We start from the raw sequence: 16,723 nt of genomic DNA on the forward strand, positions 1-16,723 counted from the left end.
ACAAAACAAAACAAAACAAAACAAAACAAAACAAAACAAAACAAAACGTGACAAAAACTCAAGATGCCTAAAATCAAACTCCAAAGAAGTTTCTCCCCCAACTTTCCCATTTCCAGTAATTGTACCACCTACCCCCCAGTTATTCAGGCTTCAAAATCTCAGCAACTACTCTGACTCATCCTTCTCCCTCCATCTTGACATGCATGTGGGCTACCAAGTCTCGCAGATCACACCCTTATATCATTTTTTCACTGCTACAGCCCATCTAGGCCCCCTTAACCTCCGAAGTGGATGCACTGCATTCTTAATTGTCTCCAGGCTGGCTGTCAAGCCATTATTATGTTCTATGCCAAAAAACTTCTAAAGCCAAGTTTTGATCACATCACTCCGCTCTGTTCATAAACCTTTAGTACCTACCTATTCCCTACTGAAACTAAGTATCAACTCTCCAGCCCATCATTCCAGGAACTTCATCAAATGGCTCCAAGATAATTTTCCTAGCCTTGTCTCCTTTATTCACACCATATATTTTAGGAAAATGAACTAAACAACTTCTTGTTGCTCATATTTCCTTTTTGCATGGAATGCCTCTTTCATGTCCACGTTACTCCTCCAAGAGCACTTCAAATGCACCTTCTTTCATGAAACTCTGTCACGCTCAAACTAGATGAAATGTCTTCTTCTTCCAATCTCTGATGATGGTAATTTGAAACTTGGGGAACTTCTCTGTTCTGCCTTGCGTTACGGTTATCTGGCTACCTGGCTGATCTACGTGGCAATTCTTTGAGGACAACGACTCCCTACTTATCTTGGTATCCCCAGGACATACTTTCACAGAGCAGGTCTCCAGCTAGACTTATGTAGTCAAAGTTGCTGAGAAAAAGTTAGCTGCCCCTAAAGTGAGGTTAATACTTGTCAGGATCTCTCAAAGAGAGATTTTACTTTCTTCTTTTGCTGATTACAAAACTTGAAAAGTACCAATCCAAAAAATAACATACTTCTTTCAATTCTTGGAGTAATGTAAAGGACATATTTGGCCGCAATTTTTCTGAAAAAACAAGCACAAAACCCTAAAAACATAAGAAAACAACCCTAAAGATGGAATAAAAGCAAAGAGACACAGACTAAGACACAGTGTAAAGGTTGAACAGATACTAGAAATACATTTACCCACAGGGCAGAGTGCAGAAAGAATTCAACCCAGCAAGGATTCAGAATCCTGCTGGGAGAGAGGTATAAAATTTGCATTAATGTGGGGAATTTCAATCCCTTAGCAGCCAAGGGATACTAAAAACCCTAAAAAGAAAAAAATCAGAGAGAATTTCAAGATTCAATTCTTCAGAAAGAAGCTTATTATTGCACTGCAGTAAGATTTCCTAATTATACACACTAGTTTAAAGACCCTTCACTTAAATGTACACTGAGGGGCACCTGGGTAGCTCACTCAGTTTAACCGTTTGCCTCTTGATTTCAGCTCAGGTCATGATTCCAGGGCTGTGGGACTGAGTTCCACATAGGGCCCCATGTTGGGCATACAGCCTACTTGGGATTCCCTCCCTCCCTCCCTCTCTCTCTCTCCCTTCCACCCTCCCTCAGCCCCTCTCCTGCTTGCTCTTCTCTCAAAATAAATAAATAAATAAATAAATAAATAAATAATTTTTTAAAAAGTACACTGAAAATCAGCGTACTTCTACTCAGATACTAGCTTTGACTAATTTTTTCACCCTGGCAATCCAGGTTTTCAACATCTCTTTTTCCCATACTTTAAAAATCCAATCAAAACAGCAGCATTGATTAAGAATTCACTGAAGCAGAAAAGACATGGAAAACTATAGGAAATACCTATTTTAATTTGAAATATTCTGAAAACATGAGTACTCGGGCACATATGCTGATTATGTGGACTTCACTACTGACTACTGATTTTTTTTCTTTCCATACCTTTTCTATTTAAGTGCATTTTTCATTATAGGATAATGTAACTTCTTCATAGGATAGTCTGGAAAAATATTACCTACAATATTATCTGTTTCTTCTAATATGTTGGCATTATCTCCTTCCACTGATTTTTTCATTTGCCCTTTCCCCGAGGGGAAATCATGCTGTCATTCTAATTTTGTACTCTGATTTCTTCACCCTACAAACCATAAACATTTTCAGGTTGCTACAAGTTTTCCTAAATATTATTTTAAGTGGCTACATAATATTCTACTGAATAAGCCCACTACAATTTACCTTATTATAACCCAGTTTTTTTGCTAAAAGATTTCAGCTGGATCCATAACCATTCCCTTATAATAAGTGGATTATTTCTAAAACGTTTGTTTCAAGTGACACTGTGACAATTTTATGCACATAACTTAATCTATATCGTGGGTTGTTTTCTTAAAATGGATTCCAATAATTGATTCTGGATTTTCAAAGTCCAGAGCCACGTCTCAGAGTGTCAGTTTAAGTGTGCACTCAGCTACACTTTTAACAAGAGAGGTAGAAGAGAACAACCACAGAATCAACAGTATTCTGTGTCAATCAGAAGCCAGTCAAATTGTAATTCTTAGCCAACTACTTTGATTAAAGCATGTAACTATGGATCCAGTTAGTGTATGTGATTTGCTAAACCCCACCTTTTTGCCTGTCTACTCTCTCTTAGCTACTAAATACACAGATTTCCCTCCTTTATACTTTTTTCTTACCAAGACATACATTTTGCCAAGAATATGTGCTTATTGGTGAGTCTATCCATATTTGTGTATGTACTTCACTGTACATGTGTGTTCTTTCTTTTTAGAAAAAATTTTTAAATTTTATTTATTTAAGTAATCTTTACACCCAACGTGGGGCTCAAACTCACGACCGTGAAACCAAGAATCACGTGCTTTTCTGACTAAGCCTGTCAGATGTTCCCTGTGTGTATGTACTTCTATACGCTATTGTTAACCTATGTACTTTCTCATATGTGCATCTGAAATAAGCATTTTTGCATTTCATTATAAATATGTCTGTGAATATTAAAACGTGAGGTCAGGGTTACGAGTTAATTTGAGAGTTGATAATGAGTGAACATGTTGTGTATCTGTTTATTATCCTTTGCTTATTTATCTATTGGGGTCTTCAGTTTTCTCTTAGCAACGTACAGCTGGCCCTTGAACAACACAACGTGGGGGTTAGGGGCACTAACCACTGTGAAGTTGAAAATCTCCATATAACTTCTGACTCCCCCAAAACTTAACTACTAATAGCTGACTGTTGACCAGAAGCCTTCCCAACAACATAAACATTTGATAAACACATACTTTGTATGTTATACTCATTATATTGTTTTCTTAAAATAAGGATTAAGAAAAGAAAATGTTATTAAAAAATCATAAGGAAGAGAAAATACATTTACAATACTATACTATATTTATTTAAAAATTTGTATATAAGTAGACCCACACAGTTCAAACCTGTGCTGTTCAAGGGTCAATTGTATATGATATAAAGATGAAAGTTGTCATATTTCCTTCCCAATCAGTGACGTCTTTCTTCAAATATTGTCAAATTTGCTGATTTTTGTGTGTTTGCCTCCTCTGTCTTTAGGCTGAGAGAAGCCTCTCACATAGACCATTAGTTTCTCAAACCATGAACACTGAAGGATGGATGGCATGGTCTCCTCTACAGTGGCCTAAAGCAAAGGTGAATCTTCACTTTACTTGGCCAGCTCTAGAATTCACATGGGGACAGGAGGAGAGGTGGAACAGAGGTGCCAGTTTATGCCCAGGTCAGCTAGAAGTCCAAATTACCCACTCTTCTTAATCAGAAAACAAAAACAAAACTAAATAAAGACAATCGGGGCGCCTGGGTGGCTCAGTTGGTTGAGTGTCCAACTTCGGCTCAGGTCATGATCTCACAGCTCGTGAGTTCGAGCCCCACGTCGGGCTCTGTGCTGACAGCTCAGAGCCTGGAGCCTGCTTCCGAATTCTGTGTCTCCCTCTGTCTCTGCCCCTAACCCACTCGCATTCTGTCTCTGTCTCTCTCAAAAATAAATAAACATTAAAAAAAATTTTTTTAAACAAATAAATAAAGACGACCAAAAGCCACCCCAGCACCAGTGAGAGTACCCCACACTGGACTACAGATGAGACCCAAAATGGGCTACCCTGTTGATCCTGTGTGGTTCAGGAGGTCTTTCGGGCCTGTGGCAGATGGCCCCTTTCAGCCAACAGACTTGGACAAGTCCTAATTCTCTTGACTGGATACTTCATATCAGGTGCCTGACCACACCTCAGTACCGTTATAGCACCCAGGGATGCTGGAATGCCACCCCACATGCTTGAGCAAAGGCAAGTCCTTTGTATTTAATTTCAGTATATACACTTAGGCAGAGAAGCCGAAAAATTTTGGTTTTAGTAAGAAGTAGAATGTCTGAAACAAGGAAGGTCCAGCACATACCTGATTTCGCAGAGGCTGTTGCTGTGACGGCCGATCCCTGTGTGTGTGGCTTTCTCGAGTTATTGCAGATGCACCAGAATCTACATGAACTGACCCTACTGGAGTAGGCTGGAAAAATATAACAAAAAGTCAAATGGAAGATGGGCCTGACTTAATGACTCTGCAAAGGAGAGCATCATTCCAATTCTAATAAAACAGTGGTTAATTGTTGTTTTCAGTCATGATGGTCAGTTTTAAGTCTTCTCACTTTGCTTATCTGCAAAAGGGAGGCCACCTGGTCCTCAATAGCTCATTAGAGAGCAGCTTACCTTGGAAAATAAGAAAACATCCTACAGTGATGTGTTAGCTTGCTCTCAGGTACTGTGAACTCCTGGCCAGAAGAACTAATTCAAAAGTTTTTCATGATGGGTGCCTGGGTGGGTCAATCCATTAGGCATCCAATTCTTGGTTTTGATGCAGGTTATGATCTCATGGTTTGTGAGTTTAAGCCCCGAGTTGGGTTCCACACAGACAGTGCAGGGCCTGCTTTGGATTTTCTCTCCTTCTCTCTTGGCCCTTCCCCTGCTCATACTCCATCTCTCTCTCACATAAATAAATTAAAAATAAATAAATAAATAAACAGGGACGCCTGGGTGGCTCAGTCGGTTAAGCATCCAACTTTGGCTCAGGTCATGATCTGGCGGTTCATGAGCTCGAGTCCCATGTCAGGTTCTGTGCTGACAGCTCAGAGCCTGGAGCCTGTTTCAGATTCTGTGTCTCCCTCTCTCTCTCCCCATCCCTCGCTCATGCTCAAAAATAAATAAAATTTAACAAAAAAATTTTTTAATAAAATGAATAATAAAAAAAAATTTCTTATGGTGCTGGGTTCCACTTCTACAGAAGCAGGACCAGCTTACGTAGCACCAGCTTCTGGATCATTCAAGCAAAAGTTCTTCTTAAGAACTGGCTTAAGTTCTGGTATCTTAGGCTATACTGTTCATAATCTTAAAAACATATAAAGGAGTTGCTCCTGCTTTCTAACTCTGGTAATTGTAACCTATGGCATCACCCTGAAAAGGCTGGCATACGTAAGGTCTACAGTCAAAGGAATGTTTTTTCCATAGATTTAAGCAGAAAGTCTGGCAAGCGAGGTAGTGCTGGTCTGAAGTGATGAGGTAAAACAGGATACTTACAATAGGTCTCCCGACCCAATCGTAGGCATAGTCAAAGGTGTAGCCTTTCCTTTCAAAGAGGTCTGTGAAGAGGGTCCGTAAATACTCATAGTCAGGTTTTTCAAAGAAGTCTAATCGCCTGACATAGCGCAGGTACGTTGCCATCTCTTCTGTAGGAAAGAGGTGAAAGGCCATGCTCATGAACTGAATGCTTCCTATGGTGAGAAGCTCTGAGCCAAGTCAGGAATATTTGTGTTTTCCTTATGACCCAAATGAAAGTGATAAAACCTGTCTTGGTCTAAATGACAATAAAAGGAAATGTGAATTTTCTAGAGAGCGCCCTTATCTAGAGACACCAAGTCATTGTCTCTACCTACTTCAAAGTTTTAGTCACAATGGCTGGAATGTCCTTCTAGCATCCTACCTGGAAAGTTTTCACAGAGAGCTTCAATGGGAGTATTCCTTTTGGTGTCACCAATTTTCTGATATCTCTCTTTTAATGTATCAGCCTGTAGAGCAAAGGGAGAAAGTTATTTGGAAACAGGTACCAAGTATGGGAGGTCCAATATGTCTGGGGATGCAATGGTTGCTTCACTCAAACTGGTAGAAATTGCTAGGCTCAATATTCTTTCTAATAAATAAGAAATGTAACAGAGATGATGTATTTAACGTCTGCTCTGTTCTGGAAGGTTTTATTTGCAAATATATTTAGTAGTCTCAGGTAAGCACCATCAAATGTAATGAGATGAGTGGTTAGGAAAAGGAAATAAAAATATCATACAGCAGTTATTTTCAAAACTGCAGAAGCTCAGTAATCTCCCATGACCACTGGGGTTCAAAAGTGATTCAGCCTTCTCCTTCTTAGATCAGTTCTATTATAAGATTAAAAATATTGCTAATCTAAGTGGGGGGGGGGGCAGACAGATGGCTCCACAGAATATTTACTGTGAATCTGAATAGGGAAAAAAAAAAAAAGAATAAGTAGTAGAAGAAAATGCCTTTCCACAATGTGCTTCCAGAGGGAAAAGTGTTACCTATGATAGAGGCATGGCTAACAGGCTAACAGGTAGGTTTCATATATGTCAGCAGCTCAAAGCAAACCAAGTTTGTTCAGGATTATAGACAGAAGGCTCCTGGAGCTTGGACCAACAGTGTAGCCTCAAGGGATTCTTGTGAGGCTCTCCCTAGCTGCTGCACCCAGTTTTAAGCAATAGTGTTCTATAGTAAGTTGGAGAGGGCTGCCTGGGAGGCTCAGTCGGTTGAGAGTCCGACTCTTGATTTCAGCTCAGGTCATGATTCCAAGGTCGTGAGATTGAGCCTTGGTTCTCTCTCTCTCTCTCCCTCTGCCTCTCTCCCATGCTTGCATGCCTGCATTCCCTCTAAAATAAAAACATAAAAAGAAAAGAAAAGAAAGAAAAGAAAAGAAAAGAAAGTTGGAGAAATTTTAGATCTATAACTGACACTAAAATGATTCATAGACTGTGAGTGAGTTTCAATTAATACACAAATGTATTGCTTGGCTATGTAATGAGTAAATAGAATATGAAACTCTATCTGACAGCTATCTATACCAATGAAAAGATACATATGACTAGGAGAAGACTAGGAAGTGTTAGGAGGAGAATTTAAGGGGAAAGAAATAAAATCTTCCCAAAGGGAAGGGGCAGAAGCTTTACTTTTCAGGACAACGGTCTAGAAAGCCCAGGAAATGAATCATTCTGCCCTTCTGGAGGGAGAAAGGGAGGGGGCCAAGGGGTGTGTAAGTACCTAAATCTATTGATTAAGTTTCTTTCCATACTAACATGTTGAAATAAATCACAACTCAAAAATATACCTCACATTTAACTATCTAAAATGGGACTTAAAATGGGTTAGAAGCTCACCATTTCCTAGTCTAACCAGCCAGAGGCACAGAATAATTACAGTGGTTAAAATTATTATCAGTAGTTAACTCTGACACAAATACACTGTACCGATACCTAAGGAAGGCTATTTAAACTACATGTTTCATGAGGAATGGCTATTGTCTGCATAGGCATTTATTGAATAAAACACATGAACAGCAATGTTAAACCTGGATTTTTATTTTAGTTCAGGTGGATCCTTAGCCTCGATAGGATGAATAAATATTTTCCAGTTCTCCTTAGGGGCACACCCAGCTCTGTTGGCCTTGCTGGTAAAATGTGTAGCAGCTGCTGTCATCAATTTGTTCCAGAAATTCCCCAGTACACTGGGAACACTCTTCCTGCTACATAATGGTAGTGGAGGAGGAAAGTGACACAGAGAAAAGCAGCAGTGCCAAGGCTGGGAGGGAACAAGGGAAGAGACTGTGGAAAACCCTAAAACAAGGAAGAAGGATTCACAAGGGGAAGAAGACAAATGTGAGCAAAACAGAGCTCCCAAAGCCCAGGGAAGCATCTACAGTATAGACAATATAACCAGCCCCTGCTTTTCATCTCTGCAGCCAATCTTCCCAATTGTGCTTCTTGCAGACGTCAAGTCAGCAACCCCTTCATTAACAACTGAGTATTGAAACAAAGCCCTCCACTGAGCACTTTCAAGGATACCTTGAGTCCTTGCCAGGGTAGGCTGCCTCGAAGGAAATACATGAACATATGGCCCAGGGCTTCCAAATCATCCCGCCGGCTTTGCTCTAAAAGGGAAGACAGATCACACATTATGTTTGCAGTTATTAAAGCAGAAAGGGGTTCAAAACCAAGTAATCCCTTCAGAAACCCTTCTGCTCTGGAAAGACGCTGCTTACTAATTCTTTGTATATCTAAACCAGGGATAGTATTTCAGATCAAAACCAAAAAATACTGTGTGCTTCCTTTGCCTAGAGCTGTCACTGGCAAGTAAATATCAAGTGAAAAGAGCAAATCCTAAACTGAAACCAAATCTAAATCACTAAATGGTGAGTAGCCGCCCCTCGGTCACTGCTGTCACCTTCCTGAAAGTAAGATAATTTAAATGAAATGTTATTTCCGGTATATGGGCTACAGTTACCCTTTGGGTTACCATGATGGAAAGTGAGAAGATAAAGCAGCTAAAACTTTTAAATGGTCCATCCTAATGGCCAGGTCCGCAAAGACACAAGCTGTGGAATGCCTAGCATACATGTCTAGTGCTCTTAATTCATCATAAAAATTAACACTTAAAATATAGTTTGACATAAACAAACATCAATGTATCATCTCTCAGCTCCATGCCATTTATACCATGTTCCATAGCTACCTTAAGAAATATTTAAAATTTGGGGCACCTGGTTGGGTCAGTGAGTTAGGCATCCGACTTTGGCTCAGGTCATGATTTCACAGTTTGTGGGCTTGAGCCTTGCATCAAACTCTGTGCTGACAGCTCACAGCCTGGAGCCTGTTTCAGATTCTGTGTGTGTTCTGTGTGTGTGTGTGTGTGTGTGTGTGTGTGCGCGCACACGCGCGCCCCTCCCCTGTAATTTATCACTAAGGTGCCCTATATGGAAAAATAAAACAGGATCCCCGCATTCTGGGAGCTTATCAGGCAAAACAAATTGCTAGGTTTTAGTTTCTTTCATTTGGGAAGACTAAGATAGTAAAAAACTAAAGAATAGATAATAAAAAATACTGTAATTTCATCTCAAAAAACGTCCTTATATATTCTTGGGTTGTCAGACTGAATGTAAGTAGTACATGCCTCTATTCCTAATTTGCCAAGTATGGCTCATCCCAGATATCTTATGTGTTTATTTCTCAGAATCAGGTTGAGGGCTTTATCAAGAGAAGTTAAAAAGACAAGACTAAGGGGCTACTCTAAACTTGATTGTGCTTTCTTTGTGCAAAAAGTAAAACCTACGAGGGAAGCAGGGAGGAGAGCTACTCAGCTCAAAATGCAGAAGTACAACATGTTTAATGGCTGCCTTCAATTATGGGAAAATGTGCACGACAAAGAGTGAATAGAACTCTACAGGGTGGATCAGGAAAGAAAAGACAACTTGGTAAGTTTCAGTTTGAAAACGGTTTTTGGCAAGGTGGTCACTAATGCGAAAAAGAGGCACCCTGACAAGAGAGATAAATAACATAAAATTGAGTGGATGCACATCAATTGAAATAATCTTAAAAAGAATGAAGTAAAATGGCAAGACCAACAGAAGCTTTTGTCTACACAGCTTGCCTGGGGTTTGCCACCAAATTTTATATATAATTGAAAACATAAAGGCATTAGACTGGAAGAGTTTGTTAATAGGACCTAAATACACACAAATAAAAAAGAAAGAACAAGCAGGGTGAGTTGAGGCCTCTCATAAAGCAGGGCAGACAAAGAAACCACACCCTGCAGTTTCTCACACTGTATCACACCTACACATTGCCTTTCCATTTTTATATCCACTTCCTGTAAGAAGAGGCCCCCTGGTAATAAAAATTCACTGGACAGTTGCACTTTTGTTGGTTGAGCACTAGAGGGCAAACCTCTCCACATTTTCAATACTGATTAATCCTGAAAAACGCCCAACTTCTCTCCACAGCAAAGCCCATTATAAAATGAGTACTTTTTAAATAAACACACACACACACACACACACACACACACACACACACACACACACACAACAAAAACACATGTAAACCCACTAGAATAACTAATAAAGTGATTTTCCAACTACTGAGCACCATGAAAAATAGTTGTGGAATATGGCATAATAGGAAAAATAATGGCTCCCGAATTAGGTTATCTAGCTGTTGGCCCATTCTTTCCATTCATTCGATCCATGTGAAATTCAGCATGGCCAAGTCACCTATTTTGGGCTGCAGTCCCCTCACCTGAAAATAAAGTGGTTGGGGTGACTGCGTGGCTCAGTTGGTTAAGCATCAGACTCCTGATTTCGGCTCAGGTAATGATGTCTGGGTTTGTGTCAAGCCCACTGTGCAGTGGGAAACCTATGGGATTCTCTCCCCTCTCTCTCTGCTCCTCTCCTGCTAGCTCACGCACACGCACTCTCTTTCTCTCTCTCTCAAAATAAACAAGAAAAGAAAGTTGGCTGATATAGATAATTTGAAAAGTCATTTTCCAGTTCTAAAATTCTAAAGTAATTAATCTATGATAATTTAACCCATTAGTAATTAATCTATGATAACTTAATCCTTTCAAAAAAGTGAAAACCAGAGTCATGCTTTATTTGTGTACTTCTCTGAAAACCGTATTCATTTAGTTCAGAATTTCCACATGCTCTCATTTTTTTCATGAAGGGTATTTTCCTTTTCAAAGAAGACAGGTTTCAATACAAGTGGGACAAGTAGGACACAGAATTCTTTCACACCATAAAGGCCTGCCTTCAACCATTCAGAAAGACATGCTTGGTTTACATGTATCACTCCTCTGATTTTAGGTCAAATATATTTTGCTGGAGGAAAGGGTCTAGATGACCCAGTGTTCTTACCCTAACTTCAGTCGTTAAGAATACAAAGTGGCTAATCTGATATGGTCAGGTTTAGGAGGCTTCTTCCCTTGTTCTCCCTTACAAAACAGGCAATTCTCCCCAAGTCATTTGAAGATGCACTTCCCTTTTTCTTCATTACAACATAAAGAATGCTACACATTTAAAAACCAATATGGGGACATCTAGGTGGCATGGTCGGTTAAATGTTCCACTCTTGGGGCACCTAGGTGACTCAGTTGGTTAAGTGTCTGACTTCAGCTCAGGTCATGACCTCACAGTTCATGATTTCGAGCCCCATGTCAGGCTCCATGCTGACTGCTCAGAGCCTGGAGCCTGCTTCAGATTCTGTGTCTCCCTCTCTCTGCCCCTCCCCTGCTTGCACTCTCTCTCTTTCTCAAAAATAAATAAACATTTAAAAAATTAAAAAAAAAATAGTGTTCCATCCTTGATTTCAGTTTAGGTCATGATCTCACTGTTTGTGAGTTCGAGCCCCAAACAGGGCTCTGCACTGACAGTGCGGAGACTGCTTGGAATTCTCTCTCCCTTTCTCTGCCTCTCCCCTGCTTGCTTGCTCGCTCTCTCTCAAAATAAATAAATAGACAAAACAAAACAAAACAAAACAGTATGATTCAAGGTCCTATGGAATACCTCTCTGCTTTGAGACCCTGGCCAGAATTTAAAGGGCATATAATAACCATCTATATGTATTCTCTGTAATCTGGAAAGGGCAAAAATATGGGGATAGGTTCAATGTGACCCAAAAAACTCTAGAACTCAGGAATTTCAAGTTTGGAGATAAACTCAAAGTTCCAGCAGGAATGGCTACACCAGGAGATGAAAGAACCAGTATGACGATCTTATACACTTAAAATGTATTTTGCTGAATAAATAAATAACTACCATTTAGAGTCTTTGCTACTATGAGGCACTGTGCTAAATACTTTATATGTATTATCTCTCAGTATCCTATAGTATAATGTATTATTATCATACCCATTTCACAGATGAGATAACTGAGGCTGAGGAAAGGTTACTGAACCAAAATCATACAGATTTAAGGGCAACAGCCAGGGTTTGCAAACCTTTTTCTTAACCATTATCTGTACCTTATCTGTACATATTCTGTAAACCATTATCTGTACATAACACAGAGACCCATCTCTGTCTCTTCTTGCCTTTCCTGACAAGAATAATAAAATCAGAACATGGACTGCTGTGCCTAGGAAGCAGGAATTAGAACAACTTCTAGAGTCTGTCAGTTAAACCAAATAATCATGACTTTACTATTTACGACACAGTCTATCTAAGTAAAAAGGAAGCAAGTGGGGATATTGAACACTATGCAAGAGAACTATGTTACACATACTACCCATTCAACCCACAAACACATCCTTGTGAAATATTACTCTCGTTTTACAGATAAGTTTCAGGAAGATTAAGTAACCTGTCCAAAATGACACAGATAATAAGTGGCAGAAGCCCTTCTAGTCTAATTTTAAAGTATTACATTTAGTTAAGTGAGGATTTTCATACGTTTACTGAAAAAATCCTGATAGCATTCAGGATTTCTGTTCCAGTTGTATCACTTTGCAATATGATAGTTACTCTTCACTAACACATTCTAGAATCCTCATTTGAAAACCTAGGCAGTTTTGTCAATAAGGCAACTTTTTAGTCATTTAGTCTTTAAAATACTTGTTAGTGCACAACAATTCATTAATATTTAAACACCCAATATAATTAGTATGTCTAGGAGTATGGAACCTGATAATATTCTGTTCACATGTCTACTCTCAAGAGTGGTGTATTTTTTAAAAAATATTTATTTTTGAGAGAGAGAAAGAGAGAGAGAGAGGGAGACACAGAATGTGAGGCAGGCTCCAAGGTGTCAGCACGGAGCCTGATGCAAGGCTTGAACTCATGAACTGTGAGATCATTACCTGAGACGAAGTCAGATGTAACCAGCTGAGCCACCCAGGCGCCCCAAGAGTGATGAATTTCAAACATAGTTTTACAATCACTTTAGAATGTTTTCTTCATATAGAATCTTCCACAGAAGCCAAATATATAAAATAGATAAAAACGGAAGCTTTTCTGGAGAAGCTAGTGAGGGGCCCAGGGCCTATTTGGCTTTCCCACTGTTCCTTAGGCTTCTCTTACAAATATTCTCCCCTGAACTAGTTCCTCTAACAAGTAAGGCCTTCTGCCTTGATTGAGCTTTCACAAATTGTCTATCCTGAATGCAGTGTACAACTCCTCTATTTTCATTGAGTAAGACATAGGCTCTTCCTCAAAGAATTATTCATGGAATTATGCACAGTGAACAGAAGCCTAGCACATGTTTTAGTAACACATTCTTCCCCAGTTCAGATACCAATCAATCTGATGTCCTTTTCAGGACTGTCATACATGGAGTCATTCATTCATATGTAAACACCAAATTCATCATTAGACTTACTCAAATGCTATCATTTTAATACAACAATTCAAGTGCCCACACTGCTAAAAAACTAAGCATTTGGAAACATAGTATAAAGAATTAAATAGGGGTATCTGAGTAGCTCAGTTGGTTAAGCTTCTGTCTCTTGGTTTCAGCTCAAGTCATGATCTTATGGTTATGAGATTGAACCCTGCATAGGGCCCTGTGCACACAGCATGGATCCTGCTTGGGATGCTCTCTCTCTCCCTCTCTCTCTGCCCCTCCCCTGCTCGTGCACGCTCTCTCGCTTGCTCTGTCTCAAAATAAATAAACATTAAAAAAGTAAAGAATTTTACTTAAAGAAAAATCTTTAAGTTGTCAACAGGATACTTAGGAAAGTTACTAACTCACCATCTTAGTTTCTCAAGTATAAAAATCACTTGCCTTGTGAAGCAAGAAGAACCACAAGTTGTAATGCACAAAGGGGACAAAAGTATTATTGGAATAAAAAGTTATTTTAAGGACCCGCCCCTTTTCACTGAGCAGAAAATAAACACACCTTTGCCAAGATGCGTGTTGATAGACATGTATCTTGCAGTTCCAGTTAAACTTTTGTGCTCCCTATAAGGTATGTGTTTTTTGGTTTCAGGGTCAATGTATTCCTTGGCCAGTCCAAAGTCTATAATGTGTATAACATGCTCTTTCTTGTTGCCTTGTCGGCCAATCAGGAAATTCTCTGGCTTCACATCTCGGTAAATGAGATTCTTTGAATGCACATATTCCATTCGAGAAAGCTAAAAGAGAATACACAATGATGAAAATACTCTAAAGAAGTTTACTGGGAAAAAACAAACAAACAAACAAACAAACATCCAAACATTTTCTTTTATCAGCCCAAGGTTTTAACTACTGAAAGTAAAACTCATTTCTTCTTCACCACCCAGTCACTTCACGCTTGTAAACCAGAAAAAATTCTGATACAAATACATACATAACAAGTATCAAGTTAAATGAAAGTGAGACAGCCAGTTCAGCTCATAATGTTACAATTTGTAAATGATGAATAGAATTAGGTGTTTTTATGCTACGTCAGAAAGCACACATTTGAGAGGCTCGATGTATCCCCCGCCAGGATTATCACAATACGTCGGCAACCTCTGAAGACAGGTGCCACTGTCACATTCACCTTCTGCCCACACCTTTGTATCCTCAGTCAGGCAGGCCTCCCCAACCTAGTACTTTCTGCTGCAAAAACATGGGAAGTGAGGTCCAGAGAAGTAAAGATTGCATTGATTTTACAGAGCTAATCAGCAGCAGAGGTAGAAGCGCAGTTTTTATGTGAAATTAAATATAGCCCCAAATAATAACCATAAAATTATTTCAAATTTCATTGTTTTATTTCTATATACAGCATACAAAGGGAAGCCGAGGCATCTTAAGTTTGGACTCAAAAGCCAAGGTCAATTTTCTAACATTTCCAAGCTTTTACTGTAAAGTGGGTGAGACCACCACCATTTGAGACCAATAAAAGATGCATGAGCATCCTTCCTCTGAGAGGCTGACAGACTTCTCAAGGGAACTGTCTTAACTGCTTCTTGAACTGGCACTGCTGTGTAATTTGGCTGGAGCTGAGGGAGCTGTCTCTTCAGCTCTGCCAGTCTCTGTAAGAACCGGAGGCCAGAGAGCTAAGGCAGGTTCTTGGTCACACGATTTTGGAATCTGATTGTTAGGGCAGTGGGTTACGTGGCCAATCCCTTCCTGGCTGCAAGGGTGAGGGGAGAGGACCAAACTTTACAGCCATATGTTTAAAACCTATAAATAAAACATCAAGGAAATCACTTGCATTTGTACAATTTCACCTAATCATCCTCTTTCTCCCCAAACTAAATTATATGCTTCCACTTCAGTTGAGGGCAGGGTGTTGCTCCAAGGTGCAAATTCTTAAAATAGAGCGAACAGAAGACGCAGTATGTCTTCTCTAGGTTAACCCTTTTGGCCCAGCCTGCTTCCTAGAATGCCATCAAACCCCTGAGTGTGCACTCAATATGTGTCACGACATCTGGGAGAGCCCTAAAGGGGACACAGGAATGCAGCTGGGGGACCCACCTATCCTTTTGCAGAACAGCAATGCCAACTTACCAACTGGATGGCTATCATTAACACAGTCTTCAAAGTAAAAGTTCGGTCACAGAGGTCAAACAAGTCCTCCAAGCTAGGGCCAAGGAGCTCCAGCACCATGGCGTTGTATTTTCCACATGGTCCAAAGTAATACACCTGTGGAAGACCTTCACCTGCAAGCAGAGGAGAAATAGGGTGTAGAGTGGGGGACACAAAACCCAAAATGTGAGACAGCTGCATCAGCACTGGGTAGATATAAAGAAAGTACAATTTGTGAGATTACCATTTTCTCCATTTTCTCTCAGTCACTCCTGGAGAACCTAAACTGAGCACAGCAGCTTCAAAGCGAACTAGTAACACGTAGGAAAGGTGAGTCATCACCTAATAGCCTCAAACAAGCAGCTATTTAATACCAGAGTGACAAAGGTATTCCCACTGCTACAGAAGACAGCGAACGGTCCCTGATCCATTACTGGATCAGAGCATAAACTATTCTTCCCCAAGGAGGCCCAAAAGTACACTAGCACAGAAGGTTAAAAGACAGGTCACTGAGCTCACAGGCCAGCCTAACAGGCCTTGTTGCATTAGCTGTTTTCATCTGCGCTCTCTATGCTAACTGCCAAAGCCACGTGGAGCTGTTTGCAACTGCTGTCCCAAGGAGAACTCAGACTGAAAGGTTGAGGTCACAGAGGGTACAGCCTGGCTCTCTTCTCACAGGGAGTCTCTGTAGTTTCCTGTTTTCTATCAGCTGGGGCAAAGTCAACAGACAGCATTTGGTTACTGGTAAGTAATTCTGAAAGGAAAAGGAAAAATAAAAGACAAGGCTGGGCTTTCCCTAGATTTGAAATTCATAGCTCTAAGATGCTAAAATCTAGACACTTTCTCACCTAAGTGTCAACTTGTGAATGAATTTCTCCCTTAGAGCGTATTGTAAATATGAGGCATTCAGTAAACGTGTGTTAAATGGCACCATGTGAACAGTGGATATGAATGAGACTACAGAACATTTTTAAAAAATCTGGTCTCATAGAGCAGAAACACTTCCATCTCACACATTTATGTATACCATGTTCTGCAGCTATATATGCTACAGATTACTACTTGCTTCTGCCTACAAGTTCTTTTTTTTTTTTTTTTAAGTTTATTTATTTATTTTGAGAGAGAGAGCAGAAGCAACGAAGGGGCAGAAAG

At 39.9% G+C, this 16,723-nt stretch overlaps 1 protein-coding gene across 14 annotated transcripts in view; it reads right to left on the minus strand.

Moving 5' to 3' along the window:
• The window catches only part of CSNK1G1 (casein kinase 1 gamma 1), a 174,602-nt gene that overhangs the window by 33,338 nt on the left and 124,541 nt on the right, over positions 1-16,723 (minus strand). For 9 of the 14 annotated variants that reach the window (XM_049611747.1, XM_049611748.1, XM_049611751.1 and 6 more), the window contains 6 exons: positions 15,554-15,705; positions 13,974-14,208; positions 8,150-8,235; positions 6,007-6,091; positions 5,604-5,752; positions 4,432-4,539 (listed from right to left, as the gene is read on the minus strand). In XM_049611747.1, the coding sequence (XP_049467704.1) occupies positions 4,432-4,539; positions 5,604-5,752; positions 6,007-6,091; positions 8,150-8,235; positions 13,974-14,208; positions 15,554-15,705 (815 nt within the window). Of the gene's footprint in view, positions 2,138-4,431; positions 4,540-5,603; positions 5,753-6,006; positions 6,092-8,149; positions 8,236-13,973; positions 14,209-15,553; positions 15,706-16,723 lie in introns of all 14 variants that reach the window. The other 5 variants (XM_049611752.1, XM_049611756.1, XM_049611746.1 and 2 more) reach the window with 2 other exon arrangements.

This window comes from Panthera uncia (genome assembly GCF_023721935.1).
Source record: "Panthera uncia isolate 11264 chromosome B3 unlocalized genomic scaffold, Puncia_PCG_1.0 HiC_scaffold_1, whole genome shotgun sequence".
Classification (NCBI taxonomy): Eukaryota; Metazoa; Chordata; class Mammalia; order Carnivora; family Felidae; genus Panthera; species Panthera uncia.